Here is a 25,728-nt window from a genome sequence, read left to right as displayed (position 1 = left end):
CCTTCCCCCTGATACATTCTCATTTGCAAAGCACTGTGACCTCTGCGTCTTCGGGGACAAGGCGTCTGAAGGGGCCCTTCATGGCAAGTTGAGGGCCATGGTGGAAGGACGGCCAAAGCAGAGACACTGCTATAGTCGGGCAGGCGGAGGCAGGTCCTTCCTGGCATTGCTGGGCAGTGGCCATCACAGGTGCTGCTTGTGAAGATACTTGGTACTGAAGGGCCAGCCTCTGCCCACTGCCATCAGGAGGGCAGGAGAGCAGGCAGGGAGGCCTTGTCTTAGGGTTGTACAGAGGAGTCCCCATGCCTCCTATGTAGCACAGAGGACTATGAGACACAGGAACAAGGTTTCCCTGGATCCCAAGAAAGCTCAGAGTACTTCTAAGTACCAATCTAAGATTACAGACACAGGAGGAATTGAACACCAAAATTTTATTAAAAACCAGTCTCACATTTCAAATGTTATCTTACAAGTGAACAGCGGCCAGGTGATATAAATAAGGAGGAGGAGGAGGAGGTCACTTCTGGAGAAATCAAATTCTGGAAGAAGAAAGAAATGTTTCCTACAATTCATCCTTTCTCTTCAGTGTGTCAAGCCGGCCAGAGGAGGCCTTCCCCCAGGGTGACTTCTGAGCAGCTACAACAGGAGGGTGAGCGTGGGCTTGGAGTCCTAGGCCACCCCAGATCTGCTGAGGTACTCACTGTCCTCCCACTCCCTACAGAGTCTGAATGTCTCCCTGCATGAAAAGTCCCCACTTTCACCCGGTGGACCCTGCCTGGCCCCTTCCCCTGCCGGGGCAGCTCCACGGCCTGTGTACAAGGGCCCCTTCCCCTGCCTGGCAGTCTCTTGCTTCCTCCACCATGTAGCAGCCTCCCCTCTCCCTCCCAGTTATAGCCTTGCTCAGTAGCCTGACAGACACAGCAGTACTGACAGTCCAGGAGAGAGGTCTGCCTCCAGTCAGCCCTGGCATGTGCTACTCCCCACAAGCTCAGATCAGAACACACTTGCCACATGGGCCCTAGTGCTCATGCTATCCTCACAATGGCGTTCCTGAGACACACTAGGGCATTCTGTTCCCCTGCAGTTAGGGTTTAACATGGATGCGGTAGCCCCAGACTGAAGAGCTTCTTATATCAGAGGCTTGGCAAGGCTGCCTGGCCAAAGGGAAGCTGGGATGGTCACACAAGCACAGGAGAAAACTACTTCCCCTTCCCATGTGGCTCCTCAGAAGGAAGGGTCATGTGGGAGAATGTGGGCCTCACTAGGGAGGTGTTCTGGGTCACAATGGCCTGTCAGCAACATGCAGTAGGCCTCTCAGGATAGCTGTGTACCACTGAGAGCCCTTGCAGAGCCAAGAGCTTGCTTTCTCATCAATGACTGAGTGCGGAAAAGCCCAGAGTGCCATTTCTGTGGGCTCCAGCCTGGGGCTTGTGGCTGTGGCTGTATGAGACTCTGGGCGGCCTGTATGTCACACATGATGCTCAGCCCCATAGGGTGGGCATTAGAGAGAAAATCTGAGGTCATTCTTGGGGGTTGGGGGTGGGAGTAGGGTCCAAGATGCTTAATGAAATTAATTAATTAATTAATCAATTAAGCTCTCTCAAAAGTACTCCATTGTGGCCTTGCTGGCATTCTTAGGACAGACATTCCTGGGGAAAAAAATCTCAAGACCTTGTTCTGATGGGAAACACAAGTGCCCGCCTCTGTTGAGGGATACAAAAGCAGGAGGTGGGCCCAAGGACCCAGCCCACCCATGCTTACCCTCAGGACAGCAGTGACACAAGAGCATCCAGGAACTTGCTCCGGTCCTCAGCTTTCAGCTCAATTACTGAAGTAATGAAAGGAAAACATCTTATGAGCAGGGAGGAATGAGAAACAAGGCACAGTACATGACCTCTCCCTCCTCCCTCAGGCTGACAATTTTCCATCGCATTCCACACTGCGGGCTCCTGCCAGCCCTGGGATGTTCTGCAGTGTTTGATTTCGTCTCTTTCCCACTGAACTCCCACTTTACATGGTGGAGAGGCCAGAGCCTTGTCCGGCAAGGACCACCACAGCACGCAGGGTAAGCAATGTCAGTCAGCAGAGGGAACACAAAGCACGTGGCAAACCTGACACGGACCTGGACAGGGACTGCATAGATGCCAGTCCCCACAGTGTTGCAGGCCACATCAGCCCTGCTCACGGGTACCTCAGCTTCACAAGGGCAGACAGGTTCAGACAGTTAAGATGAAGGAAAGCTAGACACCGAGGAGGGCTTGTTTGCTGGAAGAGGGCTTCTCCATGCTGTTGGCCACCAGGCTGATAACGACCACACCTACCTCCACACTTGCTACCTCTGGCTCTCAACACTCAGAGGAAGCCAGGGAGCTTCCAGTCTAAACCCTCCCTGTGCAACAAAGGTGCGTTGTTGTCAACCCACCCACATCACAGGCAGGAAGCAGGAGCTGCTGCTCACGGTGGACCAATCCCACAATGCCATAGCTACAGCTGCCTGAGACAGCGTAGGCAACCAGAGTTGGGGAATCAGGGCGTGGTAACGTAAGGATTGCCCTTCTGAGAGGTGCAGATAAAACACTGAGGTGGCTGGGCATAGTGGTGCCAGCAGTTGGGAGGCAGAGGCAGGCAGATGTCTGTGAGTTGGAAGACAGCCTTGTTTACAGGGTACGTTCTAAGATAGCCAGAGCTACATTAGAAAGACCTTATCTCAAAATAAAACAAACAAAACCAACCTATCCACAACCAATCACCACCACGACAAAACAAAAAACCTGAAAGCGAATCAAGAGGTGGATGGAGCGAGTGAGTTGTGCTCCCCAAGTTCCTCTGGTGAGACCTCAACCTCCAGAGTCTCAGAATACGACACCTTGAGTCAGGACCTTCAAACAGGTAAAACAAGGTGCTCAGGGTGTGCCGTACCCACAACAGTAGGGTCCTCCTAAGGAGATCAGGGCATAGACATACAGAGGGGTTTCAGAAAGAAAGAAGAAATCATGTAGCTACGGACAGAGGCTGCCAGTCATACCAGGCATGGCATCGAGAGGAATTAGCCTGTGGAAGTCACCAGGCTATAGCACTCTGCAGCCTAGTAGGCCACTGGCAGTAGTGCACTGTCAAGTCCGTTTTACTGTGAAATACGTCAGTGAGGGGCTGAGACGGCCCAGCAGTTAAAAGCACTTGTCACTCTTGTTGAGAATGGTCCAGGCTTCATTCCCAACACCTAAATGGTGGCTCACAACTGTCTGTAATGCCAGTTCCAGGAGATCCAACAGGCACGCACGTGGTGCGCATACATGCACGCAGGAAAAACATTCACACTCATAAAGTAAAACAAATAAAGCAAAAAGATGTGAACAAGAATAAGATGGGCCAGCTGCTGTGGTGCAGCCCTCTAATCCCAGCACTTGGCAGGCAAGGCGGTATTGATCTCTAGTGAGTTCTAGCCAGCCTCGTCTACACAGTGAGATCCTAGCTCAGAAATAGGACAAGGACAGCCAGAGCTAGAGAGACTTCACAAAATAAGAAAAACAAACAAACAAACAAACAAACAAACAAACAAAAAAACAACCCAACAACAATTCCTGCCCCTGAAAACTCCTCTAACAAACAAACCAAAAACCAAGACAACAAAACCAGCCAACTAACCAACAAAACAGACAGACCAGTCTGATAGCCCAGGCTTATCAACTCCGCACTCCAGATGCTTAGGCAGGAAAGCTGTAAGAACAAGGCCAGCGTGGGCTACACAGTAAGACTATTCCTCAAGATGAAAAAAATAAAACAACAACAAACCAAGGTAAAGCGGACAAGCATAAACCAAGTTGTGTGCTGCTCTAACGGTGAGCGATCACTGGACTAGGCCTTTTCCATTCTCCGACTCACCAAACGCAGCAAGTGTGAGAAGCTGTAAAAACTGTCTTGCAGGGCAGAGTGCTGGAGTGCAGATAAGGCCCTTCATGATGCCAGCTTTGGGCTGCCATAAACTGTGTTGTTTCCTTTTGAACGAGGGAGAATGGCTTGCCCAGCGAGGCCTGGCCTCTAGTCACGACAGCCTGCCCTTCAGGGTGGGAGATGATTTCAGGGCAGGCAGTGAGGCTGCACGCAGGCCTGTGCCTCCCTAGCGAGGATTCTGACAGCAGCTCCGCCCAAGGCTGTCTTGGAAGGGCAAGAGGACTGGGCATCTCCAGCACCGGCCTGCATGGTTCCAGGGCCATTGCTGGCCTGGAAGGTGTGAAGGCAGAAGAATGGCTACTGGGCAGCGATACTCACCTGAGAGGTCAAAGTAGTTGTGTAGAGTCCGGGAGCTGGTGCTTTCTGCTGCCTTCTCAAATGCCCGACCAAAAAAGCTAAAGGCACAGGACAGACTTATTGGGAGACAGACCACAGACAACAGACCCCTCCCAACCTGGTTCCCGTGATACACTGAAGGGCAAAAGCCACTTAGGCTCTGCACAGTGGGTGGGCCAATGTGCCGACACACCAGGGCCTTGGGGGTCTCAGGACAAGTAGAAGCCGCTCACTTCTTTCTATCCGAGCTATCAGTCTCTGGAGGGATGCCCACCACAGTCACTGTGCCCTGCTCCATGCTCAGTGGGGCAGCCATCACCAGGGGCAGCAGTTTGCAGCGTCGATTCTTCGTCTGTGGAGACAGGGGCACTCTCGGTCACAACACAGTCGTTCTCGGCACTGAGGGTGGAGCATGCTGCTCGGCACCTAGAACCCCTGACAGCGTCGGGCCACCCTAAAGCATCCAGGGACGCAGTCACCACAGCGTATGCTCCATTCCACTCGGTATCTTGGGTCTCAGCATTCAGGCATCTGCTGCTCACCCCTCTTAGCACCCTAGCCTTGCAGGGCTCAGCTCTTGCTTTCCCCCTATCACCTCAAGCTCTCTAGGAGCACCTCCCAACACCCCTGCCTTGTCTATTCTCCTTCCTCTCAGTGCATGGCTCTGTGTGGAACTCAGTCATACACTCACACCTCATGGGGCCCTCCTGCAGTGAGGATGGAGGTGCTGAGGTTTCCCTCTCACTATCATCAAGGTGACCAACCAAGTGTCCTGGTTTACACAGGGCTGAGGTCTGACCCAGCATGTGAAATGGGCAGTTGGTGGATATTAGGTCAACGTCTGGTAACTGATTAGACCCATGAAGTGACTGTCTTCTACAGATAAGGAAAGAGGTGCAGAGGTCAGGAATTCTTTCTCACAACTGATATGAGGCTGAGATCTGAATGAAGTCAACAGAATTGCAAAGTTCTCGTTCGGTCTCTTCAGCTTTTGACATTTTAGTCATTCTTAGCAGGTGGCAGGGGGTTGGTTCCAGGACCCCCGTGGAGGCCCAAATCCAAGAGTGCTGTGTTGCTCATGAACACCATCACTGTGTGATTTTAATGCAGCTGCACACCCTCTCCCACACTGCAATCATCTCTAGGGCACTCACATTACCCAATGCAGTGCCCACACCATTACTTCATTTGCATGAAGCCGGTGCGCAACAGACACGAGTTTTGTTTCTTGCAAGTTTCTCAAATGAATTCACTTTGGTGCTGGGGATGAGAAATACCGCCAGGGTCTCACACATATTAGGCAAGTTTCCGCTACTGAGCTACATATCCAATCTTCCTGAGATAGCAATGATGAAAGACTGGCTGTGTCTGGGGAGGCGGAGCCCATGGAGACAGCATTGATTATCGTCAGAACATTAGCATCATTGTTTTACTGCCTCACAGCCTGAATAAAATTCAACTTCCTGATTCTCTTCATAAACCTCATCCTGAAGTCACCACGAATTATCCTTTCTGCATCCCTGCCTGGGAGAAGTCCTCTAGTTGCAGGGTCAGGGCCTGTCTAAATAACGACACTGGGCTAGACTGTGCTCTGAGAAAGGTATTAGGGCCACAAGCCTCCAGAGACATTGTCTAAGCCTTTGTTGGGAACTAGGTATGTATGACTAACCCATCTTTTCCTGGTCTGCCACAGATGAACCCATGTCCTAGCCACACAGCTTTCTGGGGCCCCTCCTACTTATCTGAGTGACATTAATAGTAAGTGGTAGTCCTAGAGTTTGTAGAAAACTAGAAGATTCCTAAAGATTAGGTGAGTTAAAATACGGCCCCATATAAGTAGTATAACTCGGGCGCCGGTAACCCCACGTGGGCCTTAGTGTCCACACCTGCTCTGCTGTACCCATGCTGTTGCCACCTCAGCTGTTGCCACCTCAGCTGTTGCCACCTCAGCCCCACTCCATCCAAGTCCTCACCGAGCACACAAAGGACTTGAGCAGATGCCTGCTGAGCAGACTCAAGGATGCTGGCTTGGAGAACAGTGCGACATCTGGAGTGCCCTGGAAGGGGAAGAGAGGATCAGATGATCAGAGGGGATCACTAGGGGGAGTGGCTTGTCACGCAGGTAAGGAAGCCTAACCTCCATGAGTGAGCAGTAGAGAAAAGGGCCCTGGGAGGTGACGAGGTTGGTACAGAGACAGCTGGCGATGGTCTGCTGGGTGGCTTGGAGGTGCTTCTTGGCGAGCTCTAGACCAAGGTACAGCTTGTCCAGGTTACTCCTGAAACAGGGGACACAAGGCTTATGTGATGCTTGTTGAGTACTCTTGCTAAAATGCCAAGGTCAAAGAGATTGCTGATTCTGGGTTCAAAAGGGGCTTAGGAATACAAATGTATCTTCTCTCCCCCTTGAGTTCCTCTTCACATGAAAGGAAGGAAACACAGTGATCGAGTAAGAAGTCAAAAGGCTCTAGGATCAAAAGACAGAAAACGCATGGGTATGGTGGTGCACACTTGTAATCCCAGCATTCAGGAAAATTGTGATTTTGAGGCTAGCTTGGACTATAAAACAATATAGGATTCTAGAGATCACATAAGGAGGACCCAAGAAGGTACCTAGAAGGTTCCAACAGGGGATGAGGGAAATATAAAGATGCCCTACACCCTTGGGCTGGGGATTTAGCTCAGTGGTAGAGTGCTTACCTAGGAAGCGTAAGGCCCTGGGTTCGGTCCCCAGCTCCAAAAAAAAGAACCAAAAAAAAAAAAAAAAAAAAAAGATGCCCTACACCCACTCAACAGATGGACTTTTATTCTTCTCTCCTAAAAGAGAATATGCCTCTCTGAATATTTTAAATGAACCCTATAGAAAAGTAGGGCTGGCCTTCAAGCAAAGTCCCTAGCTAGCTATACCCAGACACCCAGGGCTTGGTCAAGATTCCATAGCTTCCTTCCTAAATACAAAACACTAGATTATTTGAGAACCACTTATGGCTTGAAGAGGGGTGAGGGTGGGGTGGGGAGGGGGAGGATCCCAATAGAAACAGATGGTTAGAGGGCAATGAAACCTAAAATGACCCTATTATGTTCTGAGAGATTTGGGCAACTGTTAACATTCCTATAACAAGGACAGGACACTAGGGGGAAAAAGCCAGAAACCAGAAGTGTTGACGGAAGTGAAAACTTTGGAAAGAAATAAGTCATTTACTCAAATGGCTGGGGGTGGGGTGGGGTGGGGGGAGAGGGGGGAATCTAGAAAAGCTACTTCAAGCTCCACAAAACAAATCCACGGAAAACACAAGGCACAAATATAAAGCAGGACAATGTCTCCCTTTAGGAAGACAGCAATGGAAGATTAGCTTCTTAATGAAACTGTACAAAAAGCAAACGTGAGCCACAGAGCCTGGGGCCATAAACTGAAGGGACTGGTCTGCACACACAGGGAAAAGGAGGAAACAAGCTAGAACTAAGTGCTTGTGAGTGAGGAAGGGAAGGAGGAAGGAAGGGAGAGGGAGAGAGAGAGAGAAAGAGAGCACGAGCGTCAGTCAGAGCTGAGGAAACCAGAAAGCAGGATGCTGTATTTTTTGACCTTGCACAAAAATCAACAGAAAAAGCAGTTCTACTATGTTAGAAAAGTAATCTGAACTGGCCTTTTCGTAAAACCTATGAATTAAATTCATAATACTTACATAAATAGAGCATTGTGGTCTGGTCCCCACCAAGTCATTATTTAAAAAAAAAAACCAGAAAGTTGGACATGGTAGTGCATGCCTTTAATCCCAGTACCCGGGAGGCTGAGACTCTGAGGCCAACCTGGTCTATTTACATAGCTAGTTCAAGGCTAACCAGGACTATAATGAGACCCTCAAAACACGCAAGTAAACAACTGAACAGAAAGAGATCCACAAATTACCAAGTGAGGAGCGGGTCACCTTTGACACACAGGTTTACTGAAAAGTCACAGCTCCAAAACACCCCAACCGGGAGCGTCCTCCTTCTCCATTAGAAACAAAAGGAGAACTGGAGATGCAAGAATGAAAAATGAAGAACTGGAAGAAAAACAAGAGCCAATGACAATGTCTTAAGAGACTGAGAAGGAGAAAGAAGACAATCACAAAGGAATGCAAAGGACCCAGGACCCTGGGGTGGTGGCACACGTACTTCAGTCCTAGCTCTTGGGAGGCTCAGGCAAAAGGAGCATGAACTTGAGGTCAGACAGGGATATGTACTGAAGGCATGTGAGGCCAGCCTGAGCCACAAAGACCTTATCGCAAATAAATAAATAAACAAACAAATAAATAAAGTAAAATGAAAAGGACACTGGTGCTGGAACAGCAGCTTAGGAACAGCTTGCTCAGGGGTAGGGATTCTAACCTTGTAGTTCCCGTAGGACAGACACTCTCATGAATCTTTGTGATTGGTCTCTGTGCAGAGGAAGGCTGAAGCCACAGAACGGCTGCCCAGATCATAGCCATTACCTGGAGAGGCTATCGAGAGCTTGGATGAAGTGGTCTGTCCCTGAGCCATCCTTCTCGGGCCTCTCCATTAGAGACATGGTGGCAAAGACGACATCACTGGCCAGGAATTTATGCCTGAACCCAAACTGAATGCTGAAAGTCTGCACACGAATATCCTTCATCCTGCCAGGGAGGAAGCAATGAACTGGCACTCTCAACTTGTACGCAAGCTCGTATGCCCAGACCAGACTAAAAAATAGCATAAGTTACTCACAAGTCCCCAAGAATGCTCACTGTGACCACCGCTTGGAGGATGAGGTAGGCCAGAAGACCTACACATACAGCCCCTGCAGCCACTGCCCTGACCTTGGTTGCTTCGCCGGTTCAGCAATGAGGACCACATAGCCATCATATGGTCTAGGGTATGGGCAGAGTTCTCATCTGCGTCCTAAATGCCTGTCCAGGCAGAAGCAGGCAGGCACTGGGCTTCGGTGGCACCTGAAGACAGGTAGGATAGAGTATGCCTGCCCCTGGCCCTGGTGCTTTATTTCTGAGTCTCCATCACAGTCCCAGGGTTTAAAGACCCTAAACATGCCAGATATGGTGGCACAGACCTTTAACCCCAGTACTGAGGAAGCAGAGGAAGGTAGACTTTCTATGTGTTCAAGTCAGGCCAGCCTGATCTACAAGGTCTACTCAGTGAGTTCCACTGTGCATTCTAGTTTGTCTTTTTATTATTTTCATGAACTTACTATGTGAATGCGTGTCTCTGTGTACATGTGTCCAAAGACGGAGTTACAGGTAATTATGAGCTACTAGTAATGTGGCTGGGGCCTGTCCTCTGGAAGGGCAGCATGCACTTTTCTTTTTAAATTTACTCTTATTTGTGGCTGGGGCCTGTCCTCTGGAAGGGCAGCATGCACTTTTCTTTTTAAATTTACTCTTATTTGTGGCTGGGGCCTGTCCTCTGGAAGGGCAGCATGCACTTTTCTTTTTAAATTTACTCTTATTTGGGGCTGGGGCCTGTCCTCTGGAAGGGCAGCATGCACTTTTCTTTTTAAATTTACTCTTATTTGGGGCTGGGGCCTGTCCTCTGGAAGGGCAGCATGCACTTTTCTTTTTAAATTTACTCTTATTTGTGGCTGGGGCCTGTCCTCTGGAAGGGCAGCATGCACTTTTCTTTTTAAATTTACTCTTATTTGTGGCTGGGGCCTGTCCTCTGGAAGGGCAGCATGCACTTTTCTTTTTAAATTTACTCTTATTTGTGGCTGGGGCCTGTCCTCTGGAAGGGCAGCATGCACTTTTCTTTTTAAATTTACTCTTATTTGGGGCTGGGGCCTGTCCTCTGGAAGGGCAGCATGCACTTTTCTTTTTAAATTTACTCTTATTTGGGGCTGGGGCCTGTCCTCTGGAAGGGCAGCATGCACTTTTCTTTTTAAATTTACTCTTATTTGTGGCTGGGGCCTGTCCTCTGGAAGGGCAGCATGCACTTTTCTTTTTAAATTTACTCTTATTTGGGGCTGGGGCCTGTCCTCTGGAAGGGCAGTATGCACTTTTCTTTTTAAATTTACTCTTATTTTATGTGCATTGGTACTTTGCCTGCATGCACGTTTGTGAGACAGTCAGACTCCTTGGAACTGGAGTCACAGACAGTTGTGAACTGCCAAGTAGATTCTGGGACTTGAGCCCAGGTCATATAGAAGAAGCCATCAGTGCTCTTAACTGCTGAGCCATCTTTCCAGTCCAACAAAGTGCATTTTTTTTCCTCCAGTTTTTCAAGACAGGGTTTTTCTGTGTCCTGGAGCTCACTCAACCCCACGCTGGCCTCGAACTCACAAAGATCCATCTGCCTTTGCTTCCTGAGTGCTGTGAATAAAAGCGTGTACCATCACTGCTCAGCAAGACAGTGCATTTGTAATCCAAAGAGAACTCAAAATTTCCTTAGGTTCGGTTTGAGCCAATCCCAGTAGTCTGTACATCCTTGGGGCCAGCTTTTATTTTTGCATCAGTGCAGGTGGACGGTTCAAGCCCTGTTTCTAAAGTATAATCCATGCTGGACGTGGTGGATCACACCTGCAATTCCCAGCAGAGGTCAGCCTGGGCTATAGACTGAATTCTAGGAGGGACAGGGTTACATAGAAACCCTGTCTTGAAAAAAAGAGAAGGAGAAGGAAAAGGAAACATAATGCAGAAAAGCATTCACCCAAACTTATTTGCAGATTCTTCAATCATTTCTCGAAGATTCTCCTTCAGGGAAACGTCCATGGACTGAAATTTCTGTTTCACTTGCTTCAGGGGAAGCCTGGAGGGAGCAAGCTGCATGATGAGACAAGACACTGACAGCAGGAAGAGACCTGCCCTGGGATCCCTGTGCATGCCCACGGGGTGTTGACAGGTGCACTCAGACTATATGCTAGGACACAGAAGAGGGACTGACTGTACTGTAGATCCGAGTACATCAACAGAGTGGGGATGCTTTGTGCCAGCAGGGTAGGAGGCTACAGGCAAGGCAGTCACTTACCCCATGTCTGCAAGGAACTCCTGGAGTCGCTTCTGCCCATGCACAGACCAGAGCTTGAACCTGGCTGCAGTGTAGCTGGTGTTGTACAGGCTCTCATGGAGGGACCAGTGCTGGTACAGTACCAGGCAGAGGCTGGGTCCAAGGTCAAGGAACACATGTGGTGCCCACTGCCTACTATCTGGTGCAAACATTGGCCCATAACCTTGGGTTGGTGTGAACCCACCCAGAGTTCTCTGACTCATGCAGGGGGTATCTGAAGTTAAACCATTTTCTTCCTTTGACAGACCAATTGCGGGGTTTAGTCAGTTTCTGTGGTCACAGCCCCGTATACCATGAGAAGCAGAGTAAGCAGTTCAGGTTGCTATATTGGTATGTTTCCCTGGCCTGCCCAGCCCAGCCAAACCCTGCCTATCCTTAAAGCCCTCTTCCATCCCTTCTTGAACTTGCCCTTTACCACACATTGCCCTTTACCACACATAGCCCCTTAGTCCATGGTCCCATCTCAGGCCTCTCCTCTACAGGATCAGATACTCTGCAGTCTTGCTGATGCCTCGCCACCGCTCCACTGGACACGTGGTGCTTTTTGTCCCCATAGGTGCCCCTCCTTCCCAACTCCTAGGGATTGCAGTCCATTTTGCTTCAGCTCTCAGCGGCTCCCACGTGACTCAGACATCGTCTGTGGCCAGCGAATAGAGCACAATCACATTGCTCATAGGAGGGCATGGGGGCTCTTTCACCGTGGTGACGGAGCAGAAAGAACTGGCTGAGCAGCAGGCTAACAGCAGTGACTACTGCCTACACCCAAGGTACCGAGCTGCAAAGATACTCGTACTCAAAGGAGATCCGGGTGCAGTCCACAGAGAGCATGTTCTCCTCCGCCTCGTTTCGGTGGTTATGCCGGGACACATGACGCTGCAGGACGCCAACATCAGTCACATACTTCATTCTGGAACAGAGCATGGTAGGCTGAACCAGCTCCCTCCCCAGTTGTTCCTGAATGAGGGCTGAGGAAGCTTGTTTAGGTATAAACCAGCCAGCTAGAGAGTGACAACAGACAGAGCTGGGCAGGGTGCTCTCTGGCCAGGACATACCCCATCTTTAGGTACTGAGAAACCTTTTGAGAGCAGCACTGACGAGGCTGGCCAGGTGTCTAGCCCACACTGTCAATTAGACCCTGTAACAGTAACCCACGTACAAAGTCCAAACTAGCACACCTCTTGCCAACAAGCGCAAATGGATCTGCTCCAGGTCCCAATGGCCCATCAACTGGGATGGTGACAAGAGGGTCTCCTGTTTTTGTGATCAAACTCATCCTCCTGACAGGACCCCTAGGCCTTCATCTCCTTCCTTAATCCATGTCTCCCCGTAACCTCCAACGTGCATGGGCTACATCCTAGTGCCTGCCTCTAGGCCACAGAACACAGTCAAACCAAGCCCCTGCTGCTGCTGTTGGCTCCACCCAGTGGAATCCTCTGGCTGTAAGGAGGCCAAGCCAGGCCATAAGCAAAGGCAGAGCCTGGTGCTAGGGCCAAGGATCCAGGCAAGGAGAGCCACCCTCCTCCTCATTGTTGCTGCCGCCGCCCGTGTCCTTGTGCAGACTCAGAGACTGCCACACACAGAGCTGCCCTCAAATGGAGATTACTACTTACTGAGTGATCTTGTCGTGCAGCCATTGGTCTGTCAACCCAACAATGGCCCACCTGGAAGGAAAGCACAAGATGACAGGGTCAAGCTACAAGCTGCCTGGCCTTGGTAGGTGTGTGCTGTGGAACCAAGTGAGGAGTGTCCTGTTAGCATGGCCCCCAAACTCACTGTGCTCTGCCACCAATTTGTGAATAATTATCTTGGGCTTTTTTTCTACTGTGATTTCGAAATGTTGACATTTTGAAGTGCTGGCCCTTCCATCTTAAAAGGGGGGGGTCTTAGGGAAGGTTTTCCTTGAGATACTGGAAGAAACGCAAGGTCAGTCTTCCAGTTCTAGGGCAAAGCTTGGGTAGACATAAACTATACTTGGATTAGAGAGAAGCCACCAATGTAAACAAGTGACCCAAAGGACCCATCACAAATTACACAAGAAGGGAATCCACCCAGTAGAACGATCCTGTCAAAGGTACAATGCACACACCCAAGACCAGGCCCCCGCAATTCTGGTTAAGACCGGTTGCTACCGGATCTAGCAGGAAACAAACTTAGCTTCAATATCAATCGACTAAGTATTTAGCACTAACCAACGTGGTGGGGGGCAGCTGCTTGGCAAATGGCCAGTAACAGCACACAGTGTAAGAGTAAGAGCTGAGAGGGGGTGGGGCCAAAAGATCGGCATTTTACACCTGGAGAATGGCAGGGCACCCTAGGTTTAGAGGTGGCCCCGCAAAGTACTGCCCCGACTCTCTGCAGACCGATGTAGCTATCGCTGGGTGATCAGACCTGAAGGGCCTTGGCATATTGCTTGCAGAGAAAATGGGGGGCCAAGGAGCAGAGCCAGGGCAGAAGTATATACTTCTCGTTTATAACGGATCACATCCAGATGGATCAAAATCAATCAAGTTGACAGTGCCTGGGAGGCTCACTAGTCTGTGTGCTCAAGGCCTGGTTACAATCTGACAGAGAAATTGCAAAAGGGGACATTTCTGAATTGGATTATTACCAGTGCCAGGGCTGCAAGAGTGCCTACCAAGGACAATCTCGCTCAAACCTGCACGGACTGTACTTGCTGGGCATAAGGCTAAATAAGCATCGAGGGTGCAGAGACAGGAGCTGACCTGGAGCCCCACTGTCCTCAGTGAGGTTGGAACTCCTCCGCCCCCAGCACCCAACACCACACTTAACCCTTGGAAGACTAGGCTTAGTCATTCCAGAGAGGGGCTGCACCTAACATTCCTCATGAAAGCACTGGACCTTAGCTGGTGGCAGGACTCCCAACATGGCTTAGCAGGATTTCCAGGTATATATATGTGTGTGTGTATGTGTGTGTGTGTGTGTGTGTGTGTGTGTGTGTGTGCGCGCGCACGTGCATGCACTACGTACCACAGCATGTCATTCAGGTCCTTGGACATCATCCAAGCCAGGTCAAACATCACCATGGCTGACTGCAAGGAAAACAGAAAATCCTGAAGTCAAAGCAACTGAGTTCACAGAAGGGGCCACACAGTGGGGACAGCTCCAAGCCAAGGAGCCCAGTGAAGCCCTGCAGATCAGGGTATTCAGGCTACTTTCTAGCATGTGAGAAAAAGTCCCCATCAGAGTAACGGAAAGATGACAGAGTAATTCCACTGACCCCAAACATCAGTCTCTGCTATCTAATGTCATGTGAATCTTTGTGTTTAGTCGTGTAGGAATGAAGAATGGAAGCTAAGTGCCACCCAGTGGGAAGTCCAGGCATAGCACTGCAGGGACCGCTGCACATCTCAGAGGTAAGCTCCAGGCTATAATGAAAACAGGTCAGGAGGCCCTGCTGTCCGACTGTCTACCTTGTATTCACATTCTTCCTGCATGGAGGCAGCCTCAGACACATCCCTAGGGAAGCCAGATGAGGGATGGCTCTGGTTCTGGTCACCAGGAGAGAGTGGGAGGGGCCCTGGACTCCCTGTGAAAGTCTTTCTGACGGGGCTGTTCAAGGATAGAAGAGGTAAGTGACCTGAATGGAGTCTGAGTTTGGTGAGAGACTGTGAAGACAGTAGATGTCTGACCAGCAGACTTAGTATAAATTTTCCTCCAGAGAAAAATTTCAAGGGATCTGGAGAAAATGAGGGCTCATTTCTGAGACAGCATTATTCCCTCTTTAACCATTGCGGGGGCTGAGCAGAGAGCTAAAGGACAGGGCGACCCTCGGATTATAAGTAAGACACAGGGAAGATAATACCAAGAGTCCAAGACCTAAAGGCCAAGTCTCAAGACTAACAAGTATTTTACTGAAACAAACTTGATTTGTACTAAGCACGCATCCCTTTTGCACTATCATAAACAATCAGACAAAAACCTTACATCAAATCAACACGTTAAGAACCATGTATCTTCTATAGCTACTGAAGGCCCTAAATTCTGGCCAGTGCTAACAGCCTAACAACAGGCTTTCTACACTAACTTTTTTTTTTTTTCTTTTTTTTTTTTTGGAGCTGGGGACTGAACCCAGGGCCTTGCGCTTGCTAGGCAAGCGCTCTACCACTGAGCTAAATCACTAACTTCTATTTCAAAAGTCAGAAGCGCTCCTGTAATCCCATAGTTTAACCTTCTTACACAGACATTAATACAGTTATTTGTTTACTCGGAGAGGGTCTCACTATGTAGCCCTGGACGGCCTGGAACTCACTAGGTAGACCAGTCAGGCCTTGAACACAGAGATCTTCCTGTTTCTGCCTCCCAAGTACTGGGATTAAAGGTGTGTGCCGCTGTGCTGGCTAGTCTTATGTCAACTTGACACAACTGAGAAAATGCCTCCATAAGAACAGGCGGTCAGCAAGTCTGTAGGGCATTTTCTCAATCAGTGACTGACTGGGGAGGGCACTCCCACTATGGGTGGTGCCATCTCTGGTCTAGTAGTCCTGGGCTTTATAAGACAGCAGGTTGAGCAAACCAAGAGGAGGCAGCCAGTACGCAGCGGTCCTCCATGCCCTGAGCATCAGCCCCAGCCTACTAGTTCCTGCCCTGATTTCACTCAGTGATGGACTTACTACCTGGAAGTGGAAGGTGAAACAAACCCTTTCCTCCCCAGGTTGATTTGGTCACGGTGTTTCACACAGCAACAGTAATTCCGACCAAAAGCCAGCTTACTCAGTCTGTTCAAAGATTTGTTTTAACTGTGCGTGCTTTGCCTGATGTGTCTGGGCATCACGTATGTGCCCGGTACCCACAGAGGTCAGAGAAGGGGGCAGATACTCTGGGCGTGAATCCATGGATGGCTGTGAACTGGTATGTAGGTTCTGGGAAACAAATCTGGCTCCGTAAGGTGCTGCTCCTAACTGCCCTGCCAAGCCATCCTCACAGCTCCATTGCTCTGTATTTTTGATGATGAACAGAAGCATGGCTGCTACCCAGCCTGAGGGGCTACCCTAACAATTGCCTCTGAAAGGAGTACAGGCGCCCTCGAACTACAACGGGCACACCTAATGCAGCAGAAACAAGACAAAATAAGCAGCATTCAACTCATCTAACGCGCTCAACATTCTAGCTTAGCTAGATCACAGGTTTGGTTTCTCTGGAACTCCTGGCTGACTCCTAGCTCCTTTAGACCACAACGCTTGTGTAACACAGAGAGTAGCCCAGAGAAGCTCAAATGTGAAGCACAGAGAACAACTCTGTCTCTCTGAGACAGGATCTCTGTTTAGCCTTGGCTGTCAGGGAACTCACTCTATAGAACAGGCTGGCTTCAAACCTAAGAGATCCATCACCTCTGCCTTCCAGGTCCTGGGACTGAAGGTGTGTGCCACCATGCCTGGCTTTATTTTATGAAAAAAAGGTATGCTTGATTCTATAATTAAAAATAATTAACAAGTGCTGTGGGGTAGCTCAATGGTAAGCACTTTTCTAGTATATTTGAGTCCTAGGTTTGATCCCCAGTGCTACAAAAACTGAAAGACAAAAGGCAAGAAGGTTTTTTTTGTTTTTTTGTTTTTTTTTTTAAACAAGGTGGGAAGGATTTATTTTAGATTATAATTTCAGTCACCACAAAGGCATGGCAAAGAACAGCTCATGTCAAGATGGCCAGGAAGCAGAAAGAGTCCTGTTACAATCTTAAATTTATCTTGGCGGGTAAATGGTGTGTAAATATACTCCCAGTTATGTAGGAGGAGGCAGAAAGAAGGTCACTTGAAGTCAGCAGCTTAGGGCTAGGCAGGGCTGTGCATAAAGTCCTCGTCTCAGAGCATTGATTTCTGAGAAATGCATCGCCTTTGTGCCACCATAAAGTAAGAAAAGGAAACCATGATGCCAACCAGAGCACACTGGGAAGCATCCATCCTACTCGGCTTCCAGAGGAGAAGGGCAGATAGCGCAGAGGCTGCACCACCCACCCAAAGGCAACTCTCACGAGCGCCAGGTTTTCTGGCTTTGCTCTCTCTTGTTCTAGGACGCTGATCCCTGGAGTCAAACCTTTATAGTGTGTCAGACCGGTTCATACTCACGGATGTCCCATAATATTCATACTGCTCGTAGTCGAAGAGGATGTCTTTCCTGTAACAACACAAAATGGTGTCTTTGACTGAGAGCAGCAGGACAGGAAGGCAAACTTTTTGAAAAAGGCTAAAACTTTAGTTTCCGAAAGAAAAAAGCAAGAAGTCATGGTACCAATTGTTTATTCAGTGACTCCTTAGCAGAATGCACACCTTAGGCAGCCCTGGCCTCAGAACCTGGTTTCTGAGAAATTACCTCAAAGCAACTAAACTAAAACATCCTTTAAAAGGAAACAGAAAGGCAGTAGAAATCTTTTTTCTTCAGTGTTATGGATTGAGCCCAGAGGACTGTATTCACATATGAAAACATCACACTATACCCATTAATAATTTACAATTAATGTGTTAATAAAAAACAAAGACTGAATCAAAAGAAGCAAACAAATACTAAGCTGTTTTATTTATATTGTTTTTATGAGTATGAATGTGTACCTGTGAGTACCTAGGAGTTATGAATGCTGAGAACCAAACCCCAGTCCTCTGCAAGAGCAACAAGTACTCTTAACCACTGAGCCGTCCCTCCAGTCCCTTCTTTTGACTTCAACCTGGCTCTAAACATTAAGCAGTTTTTAAGACTGTTCAGAGGTATGAAAATCCGTGACCTGAGGATGGGCTCAGGTCCGTAGATCGCTAGCTCAGGACCACATAAATTAGGCGTGGTAGCACACACCTATAATCTCCCACAATCCCAGAAGAAGCAGAAGGACCAAAAGTTTAAGGTCATCCTTGGCACACAGCAAGTTGGAGGCAACCTGGGCTACATGAGACCCTTGTCTCAAAAGCCAACAAACAAACAAAAACCAAAGATGAATTCAGAGGTATAAAGAATGATTATAACAGAAATAGTGGCACACGCTTTACTCTCCGCGCTTGAGGGGTTGCAGGTGTGCCTGGGATATATGGTGGGACCTTGCACCAACTATTTTTAAGTAGAAAAATGCAAAATGAGATGTGTAGTTTGATAATGTAAAACATGCACAAATATAAAAACTTCAGAGAAAAAATCAGAATATTTCAGAGACTTAACTCAGAAAAGAAACTTCAACTCAGAACTGCTTATTTTCACTTATCTATCCCTACACTTCTAGAAATGGCCTGAAATTGTCTTTTTATAGGAAGGGTAGTCTCTCTCTCATGGTGGGCAAATCCTTCAGCTGGACCACAAAGACCGTTAGCAAGCAACTCCTACTGTGTCCAGTTTCAAACACACAGCTACCTGTGTATTTCAAGCGAGAACAACCACTCTAGCATTTTCATTTCAAAGCACCTCATGGTTTTTTTTTGCACACGCAGTAGTAGGAATTATGGATAACTTAATTACTTTTCATATTTCTTTCCATGAAAAGTTTTATGCAATCACCAGGTATCTGTTATTTTACTTTAAAGAAGATTATAAATGAAAGCATCCACATTTGAAAAGCAAGTCTGGTAAAGGCCTCGTTCTAACGGAAGAGCCTGGATTTGGGTGACTACTGGGCCTGTCCTATAGTTCTAGGAAGCCAAGGACCAATACATGGGGTGATTCAAGACGGTCTTCGAGGCAACAGCCACGCACTCTCTGCAAAGTGGCTGACCCCAAGACTCCTAGCTACGGGACTGTGGCATTCAGAAAGGATTATGGGTAAGACGCTGATGGACAAAGTCTGGGCTCCTGTACCACAGAGCCACCTCACCAGACTCACCTCCGGGCCTCCCACTCCCTGCGCTGCCTCCTCTTCCTGTTTCGCTCCACTATCTCCTGAAACAGTGACAAACGGAAGAAAAGCGTGGTGGTTAGTGAGGATGGCCTCCGTGTGCTCAAGTGTCTGAGTACTTGGCTCCCAGTTGATGAACTATTTGGGAAGGATTAGGAGGTGTGTCACTGGGGGTGGGCTTGGAGGTTTCTGAAGCTCCGTCTGCTTCCTACTTACAGTTAAGGGGGTAGTAAGCTCTTAGCTATTGTGCCAGGGCTATGTCTACCCGCTGTCCTTCGTGCTCCCTGCCACGAGCTCTAAATTAAATGTTTTCTTTTATAAGTTGTCTTTGTCGCGCTGTTTTGTCACAATAGAAAAGAATCTAAGACAAAAAGGGTAAGCCTGGCGAAGGGCTGGTTTGGAAGAAGCCCCTAGGCACAGATCTCTGAGGGAGAATGTAGGCTTTGTCTATTCTCCAAGTTCAGCCTGTACCTGGGAAGCTGAATAGCTGAGGCAGGGGAAGACTGGTTCATCTGGCTCCAGAACTTGGCGGACACCACCCAGATAGAGAGGAGCACAGGCTTTCCTGGCATGTGCTCCTTGTACGCCCAGCGTCTGGCCACTTTGCCCATCTAGCATCTAAAGTCCCTGTCTGCCACCAGGAAAACAAGAGCTGTGTTTCTTCCTCTTGGGTGTGCCAGCAATGGTTTTAACTTCTTAGGTACAAAGGCATGGGTGCTGTGGTGATTCTACAGTCTATGACCACAAGACTTCCTTCAGGAAGATGGTGCTAAGATATCCCAATGTTGGCTGGACATACTGCGACTCTTACATATATGAAGCTAAGCAATATTGCAAACGCTAAGAGCAAAGGCACAACAGTTAAAGACCTGTATATAGCCTGCGTTCCTTTCTTGGCTTACCTAGACTTGAAACCCAAGAAGCTGCCAATCGGGATAAACCAACAGAAGGAGAACAAAGTCCCCAACCAAAGCTGCCATATCAGTCTGGCCAGAGCTACACAGTGAGACCCTGTCTCAAAAAGAACAAACGAACCAAAACCAAAAATCCCCATAAAAAGTTAAAGGAAGCTCACACAGAATAGACTCAAACCTGTGAGCACTAAAGCAAATAAAAGAGTAGCAATAACAGGTAAGAATACAGCCCCACTAGAGGACAGCCACCATCTACCCGCCTGCCTCCCTTGTGCTAGCAGAAGCTCATGTTGGGCAGATCCCTTCTATTGATCAAATTCAGATCACACACACACACACACACACACACACGCCTTCCTTACAGTGTTTCTGTAGGACTGGCCAAGGGATCAGCCACACATGGTACCTTTCTGTTAACTACAATGAGCGATACTGTGGGAAAGTGGAGGTTTAATGTTTCTCCATGGTGGGTCTGCCCCTGCCTGCTCCCACTGCCACAGGGTTTCTCTGTGTACCCCTGGCTGTCCTGGGATTAGTGATCTGTAGACCAAACTGGCCTTGAACTCAGAAGTCTGCCTGCCTCTCCCTCTAGAGTGCTGGGATCGAAGGCGTGTGCCACCAGATGAGTTTTTCTTTTTTGAACATTTGCTAGTTAATCTTACATCGAGCTAAACTGACCTAAATTTCATTCCCTTTGCCAGGATCCTCCTGTGGAGATAAACCATAGTTCAAATAACTCCAGAAAACTCCAGAGGCCACAATGCTAGTGGGTAGAAGCCAGAGTCTGTTCTAATGTGCACTAACTCCTCCATTTCCCTCTGCTTGGCGTGCCCAGTTGAGCACAGGCCTGGAATGCCACAGCTGGCTCACACACACCTGGAATGCCACAGCTGGCTCACACACACCTGGAATGCCACAGCTGGCTCACACACACCTGGAATGCCACAGCTGGCTGTCACACACCTGTCCTACTTTTGCTTCCTTCAGGATACCCACCTGACCCACTCACCTCTTCTAACCCTTCTAACCGTAAGCGCTTCTCTGAAGGCTCTGCCCCACCATCGTCATTTTCTGAAAGATCTTCTTCATCCTCTGCTTCATCTCTAAAGATGTCATCATAGGCAGGAACTTCGAGGTCATCCTCTTGTTTAATAAGCAATTTGATCTATTATAAAACAAACAAACAAACAAAAAAACCAATGCAGGGGCTGGAGAGATGGCTCAGCGGTTAAGAGCACCCGACTGCTCTTCCAGAGGTCATGAGTTCAATTCCCAGCAACCACATGGTGGCTCACAACCATCTGTAAAGAGATCCGATGCCCTCTTCTGATTTATCTGAAGACAGCTACAGTGTACTTATATATAATAAATAAATAAATCTTAAAACAAAAAAAAAAAAAAACCAATGCAGTTTTTCTTCTCTCCTTTCCAGAAAACCATTCATCATATTGGTTCTGTAGAATCTCACTTTTTCTTAACCAGCTGCTCCCAAGTTTCCCGTGCACACGACAGCAGAGCTCAGGCTGCTTCGCACAGTCCAGTAAGGCACGAGAGCTGTCCCGCATGGCATTATTAAATCATGAGGGTGTCAGATCCCATGGAACTGGGGTTATAGACAGTTAGAAGCTGCCATGTGGGTACTAGGAATTGAACCCAGGTTCACTGAGTCATCTCTCTGCCCCCCCCCCAACATTTCTTTCTTATGCTATACATTAAAAAAAAGAAAAAGTTCTACCAGTTGGCTTTTGATAGAGAATATGAATGTGTTGTTCTGGTTGGATGTCATAATGGTTTATCCCCCAAATGGTCCACCACACCTGAAGCTTGCTGCCTGTGTAGGGTATTGAGGGGGTAGAACCATTAAGAAGTGGAGCCTGGCAAGTGTTAGGTCATCAGGGCTCTCTCCTTACTGATGGAATAACAGCATCTCTCAGAAGTGTGTCGAGCTTCTTCCTTGTGCCACCCGGCTATAAAACTTCATTGGCTTGCTCTGATGTTCCTGTCTTCCCATGGAAATTTCCTCACTATCCTATACACTTCCTCTATGGGGAAACCACTCACTACAGGGGTCTTACTGAGTAGAGCAGATGTTTGCACCATGTTCTTGAATATAACTTTTATCTATAAGGTACCCAGTCTCGGATATTTTCTTATAGAGACACAAATGGATCAAGACCCCTAAGACAATACAATTTTCGTCTCTAATAGCAATTGCTGACTGATTTCTTTTGAAGAGATCCTTCTTTGAGGATCTCAGAGTCTGAAGCCTTGTGGAAAGAGCAGATCACAGAAGGCTTAAACAGCTGGTCTGTGCCACATTTTGTATTAATGCTTTGAGGTTCAGACTAAGTACAGTAGAGCCATCTTCTGATCCTCCACCTTCCAAATGCTGTGCTGACATGAGTCAGATAAACTACACTTCTAGTACTGAAGACGCCCCCTAGCTGGAAAAGTGGGAAGCATGCTTTGCAAAGGTCTGTGTGATGCTGTCACAGCACAAAAAGGTACAGACTGACTAAAGGGAGAGCACACGTAAATGCTGGGTACCTGAGTGTCATTATACACATTCACAACGTTCACTGGCCTGTGGGTATCACACACAAAAAATATACTGTCTTCGTCAGGCTGAAGGATATCCAACAGGTCCACGTTAGCGCCACAGTTTATGAGGATGAAATAGGAGAACTGAAAAAAAGGAGGAGGCACTGTAAAGGAAGACACTGCACCAAGGACACCTCCTCCCTCAACACTGCCAGTCCCTGTGCTCCTCTGCAGAGCACGTTACGGCTCAGCAGGAATGCTAAGTGGCTGGAAAACTGCCCACAGCTGGTCTCATTGTCTTTCCATGATGATACTGTGAAATAGGTTCTTCTTGCTTCCTGAAGAGCCTTCCTGAGGCTCCATAAACTTAAGACTTGTGCTGATAGCTACTGAAGAGCAGAAGCAAGACTTCAGGCACATACTGAAGTCTCGCTGAATATTGCTCAACTATCCTGTCCTCTGCGGCTTATCTCGTTAACAGCATTGTGTGGGTTAGGTTTGCAGGAAATCATGGGCAGACTCACCTGTGGCCCCCTAAATAGTAAGTCCTTTAGTAAACTCTCACTATAGCAAAAACCTTAGTACCGCCTTAGTAACACCAAATCGCCTGCCTGTGGGCTCACACCTGTAATATGACACTTGGAAGGCCATGGAAGGACTGTCCAGGAGTTCAGGGCCAGCCTGGGCTAGCAAATAAGATGGTGTCTCAATACTGGCGGAAAAACTCAAAATTATAAATGAATCTCTTCAAAGTCATCTTAGGAGTGGCCAGGGACTCCAAAGACGCTTTGGCATGTCCTACCCCCTCCCTTTAGGGTCTTCAATATCCCACTTCCCATATGGTCCCAAGTAGGTCAGCAATCTTGGTTCTACTACTTAATTCTGAAGTGAAAAAAATGTGTTTGATAACTGGAATGCATTTTCTAGAGATAACATAAAACAGTGCTGTATTCTAATAAAACAAGTGAGGTTAGGACTGAACCCCCAACCAAAGAGCGAGCATGAGCTAGACCTAGCCTATAAGCCCCGACTCCCCCGTGCACGTATGTAGCAGATATGCAGCTTGGTCTTCATATGGATCCCACAACTGGAGGGGAGGCTGTCCCTGAGTTTGTTGCCTGTGTGTGGATTCCATTCCCCTAAGTGGGCTGCCTTGTCTGACCTCAGTGCCAGAGGATGTGCCTAGTCCTGCAGTGATGTGCCAGGGTGGGGATACCTTGGGGGGCTCCCCTTCTCAGAGAAGGGGTGGGGAATAGGAAGAAGAACTGGGGGGGGGGAATAGGAAGAGGGGGGCTGATTTGGGATACAAAATAAATAAACAAACAAACAAATAAATAAATAAATGAAAATAACAAGTGAGGTCAGCGTAGGTGCGGTCCACACCTACACCTCTTTTACTTTTGAGACAGGATCTTGTTATGTAGCCCAAGCTGGCCTCAGACTTGCTCTATGTAGTTCAGACTTGCCTCAAATTGGTGATTCCTTGGCAACATTGATTCTGCCACCATAATTTCAAGCATAATGAAACTGGTACTTCAAAAACACACTTACCCTACTTCAGAACTAGCCAAATGCTAAGTATTAAGAAACTGCAACTGAGGAAAGCTGCTTAATTATTTTAAAATTAGTTCATACTTGCTCTTTATGTTCAAGAAACGCAGTTTCAAGTTCTTGCCACCCAGAGACTGGAACCAGCGTATACTGTACGTGGTCACATTGAAACAGGGCCTGGAGGAAGAGCACATGGTCAAAAAACCCCTCGTTTAAGATAACTTACCTGGAATCACCAGAAGCAAATAAGCAAACTAGTTGAGTTGAGAGACAAAGATCTATGTGATATGCTGTTTGGTAAAGCTAGGTGGCAAGCCTGTGAGCGAGCGTTCAATCTGAATCTGTACAATAAGGAATCTGTACAATTTGCCAGAGTAAAACATTAAGGGAAAAAACTAATTTTAAATTATAGGGGTTCTGAAAAATCCTGAGCCCAGCTCGTTGTAAAAACCACACTATGATCAAAGCCCAAACTAATAATCTTCTCGAACAGACCAGGGACTCCGGTAATTCCAGCACTGGCTATGATACCACGCCCAGCTGTCACGTTCCTTATCTCAGATTCCATCTTTTACACGTTCAAAGATTTCAGAGGTGGAACCCTTTTCACTTGGGTTACGGTAAAGACCACTATTTACTTGTCTCACCATTTGCACGACACTTCTCTAGTCTCGGTATAGGTCAGAGGATCCTTTGACTAACTCACCTCCTGTCTATTTCTTCTGGTCCCTCCCCTTCTGCGCCCCGCCTCCTGCTGGGGCCAACCCTGTCCCGTCACCTCTCGCCTCAGTCCTATCTTCCTAAGGCTTTCAAAGCTCACCTGAAGTATCTTGCAAGCACACAAGGCATCCACGTCCGAGGCCACAAAGAGAAGGACCCTCTGTAGAAGCGAACACCGACAGATGAGTTGAGTACAGGGACACCAAAGTCTGTGGCAACACCCTGACCTCCCGGCCCATCCACGGACACTCGCCCTCATCCCTCCCCTCAGATAAAGTTTTGATCAGGATCGTTGGACGGGAGTCACCTGGTTGTGGACTAGCTCGTAGAACTCCTTGCGGAAATCGGTCACGAACATAGCCACAGCGGCCGGATACCTAGAGCTGGCGCTGAGACACCGACAGCCCGGAGGTCCTCAAGACTCCCGCCAAATCACAGCTCTTCCGATTGGTCCACGCCAGCAGCCAATAGTTCTTAGTCTTTCCTCCTTTCTGATTGGGTCCTACGGGGACAGCCAATAATGCTCTGCGATTCGCAGCTGGATAAGATCCGCCCGCCCCGCAAAAAGAAGCAACATCGTTACTCCGGCTGCGAACCTTGTTGCTCGTGTTGACGCTAACTTCCAGTTACCCAAAGCCCTCTACGCTTGGCGGACATCTTTACTTCGGGAAGGAATGTCTACTATCTGACCCTGGAATAGTCAGAAAAATATACTCTTAGACATAAAGTAAATTCAGTTACACATTGTTTGAAGGCTGCAACTACGTTCTCAATACACTGTCGAATTAGAGTGAGCTATAGATTACTTCCGCCCGAATCCATGATGGCGGGGTCAACGCCGGAAGCTCTAGCTGCATTCTGGGTATTGTAGTCAGTGAAGAGAAC

The 25,728-nt window shown here is 48.2% G+C and overlaps 1 protein-coding gene across 5 annotated transcripts; it reads right to left on the bottom strand.

The window, feature by feature from the left end:
- Positions 1-413: 413 nt before the first annotated feature.
- On the bottom strand, positions 414-25,692 carry Cdc45 (cell division cycle 45). Of its 5 annotated transcripts, XM_063270326.1 has the most exons (20): positions 25,440-25,692; positions 25,151-25,345; positions 24,944-25,003; positions 24,208-24,300; positions 22,579-22,716; positions 21,041-21,196; positions 19,106-19,161; positions 17,376-17,424; positions 14,284-14,345; positions 12,906-12,956; positions 12,083-12,202; positions 11,257-11,388; positions 10,939-11,037; positions 8,757-8,918; positions 6,425-6,563; positions 6,261-6,344; positions 4,521-4,639; positions 4,270-4,346; positions 1,762-1,828; positions 414-539 (listed from the first exon to the last, which is right to left on the bottom strand). In XM_063270326.1, exons 2-19 carry the CDS (start codon positions 25,199-25,201, stop codon positions 1,764-1,766), a joined length of 1,713 nt encoding a protein of 570 aa, XP_063126396.1. In that variant the 5' UTR covers positions 25,202-25,345; positions 25,440-25,692; the 3' UTR covers positions 414-539; positions 1,762-1,763. The 5 variants fall into 5 exon arrangements, 2 of the variants coding, with proteins under 2 accessions (XP_063126396.1, NP_001099336.1); NM_001105866.2 differs by lacking the exon at positions 25,440-25,692 and having other exon boundaries at positions 415-539; positions 25,151-25,216; XR_005490996.1 differs by lacking the exons at positions 414-539; positions 1,762-1,828; positions 4,270-4,346 and having other exon boundaries at positions 4,515-4,639; positions 6,174-6,344; positions 25,151-25,616.
- Positions 25,693-25,728: the final 36 nt, after the last annotated feature.

The sequence above is a fragment of the Rattus norvegicus genome, chromosome 11 (genome assembly GCF_036323735.1).
Source record: "Rattus norvegicus strain BN/NHsdMcwi chromosome 11, GRCr8, whole genome shotgun sequence".
NCBI classification, from domain to species: domain Eukaryota; kingdom Metazoa; phylum Chordata; class Mammalia; order Rodentia; family Muridae; genus Rattus; species Rattus norvegicus.
Note: the sequence above shows the minus strand (reverse complement) of the source record. Positions and strands in the feature narration are given on the sequence as shown.

Coding starts and splice junctions, on each gene's coding strand:
- Cdc45 (XM_063270326.1), bottom strand. CDS start 25,201: ATGTTCGTGACCGATTTCCGCAAGGAGTTCTACGAGCTAGTCCACAAC. Junction 6,345..6,424: donor TCTACTGCTCACTCATGGAG/GTTAGGCTTCCT, acceptor TTCCCCTTCCAG/GGCACTCCAGATGTCGCACT. Junction 1,829..4,269: donor CAACTACTTTGACCTCTCAG/GTGAGTATCGCT, acceptor TCATTACTTCAG/TAATTGAGCTGAAAGCTGAG.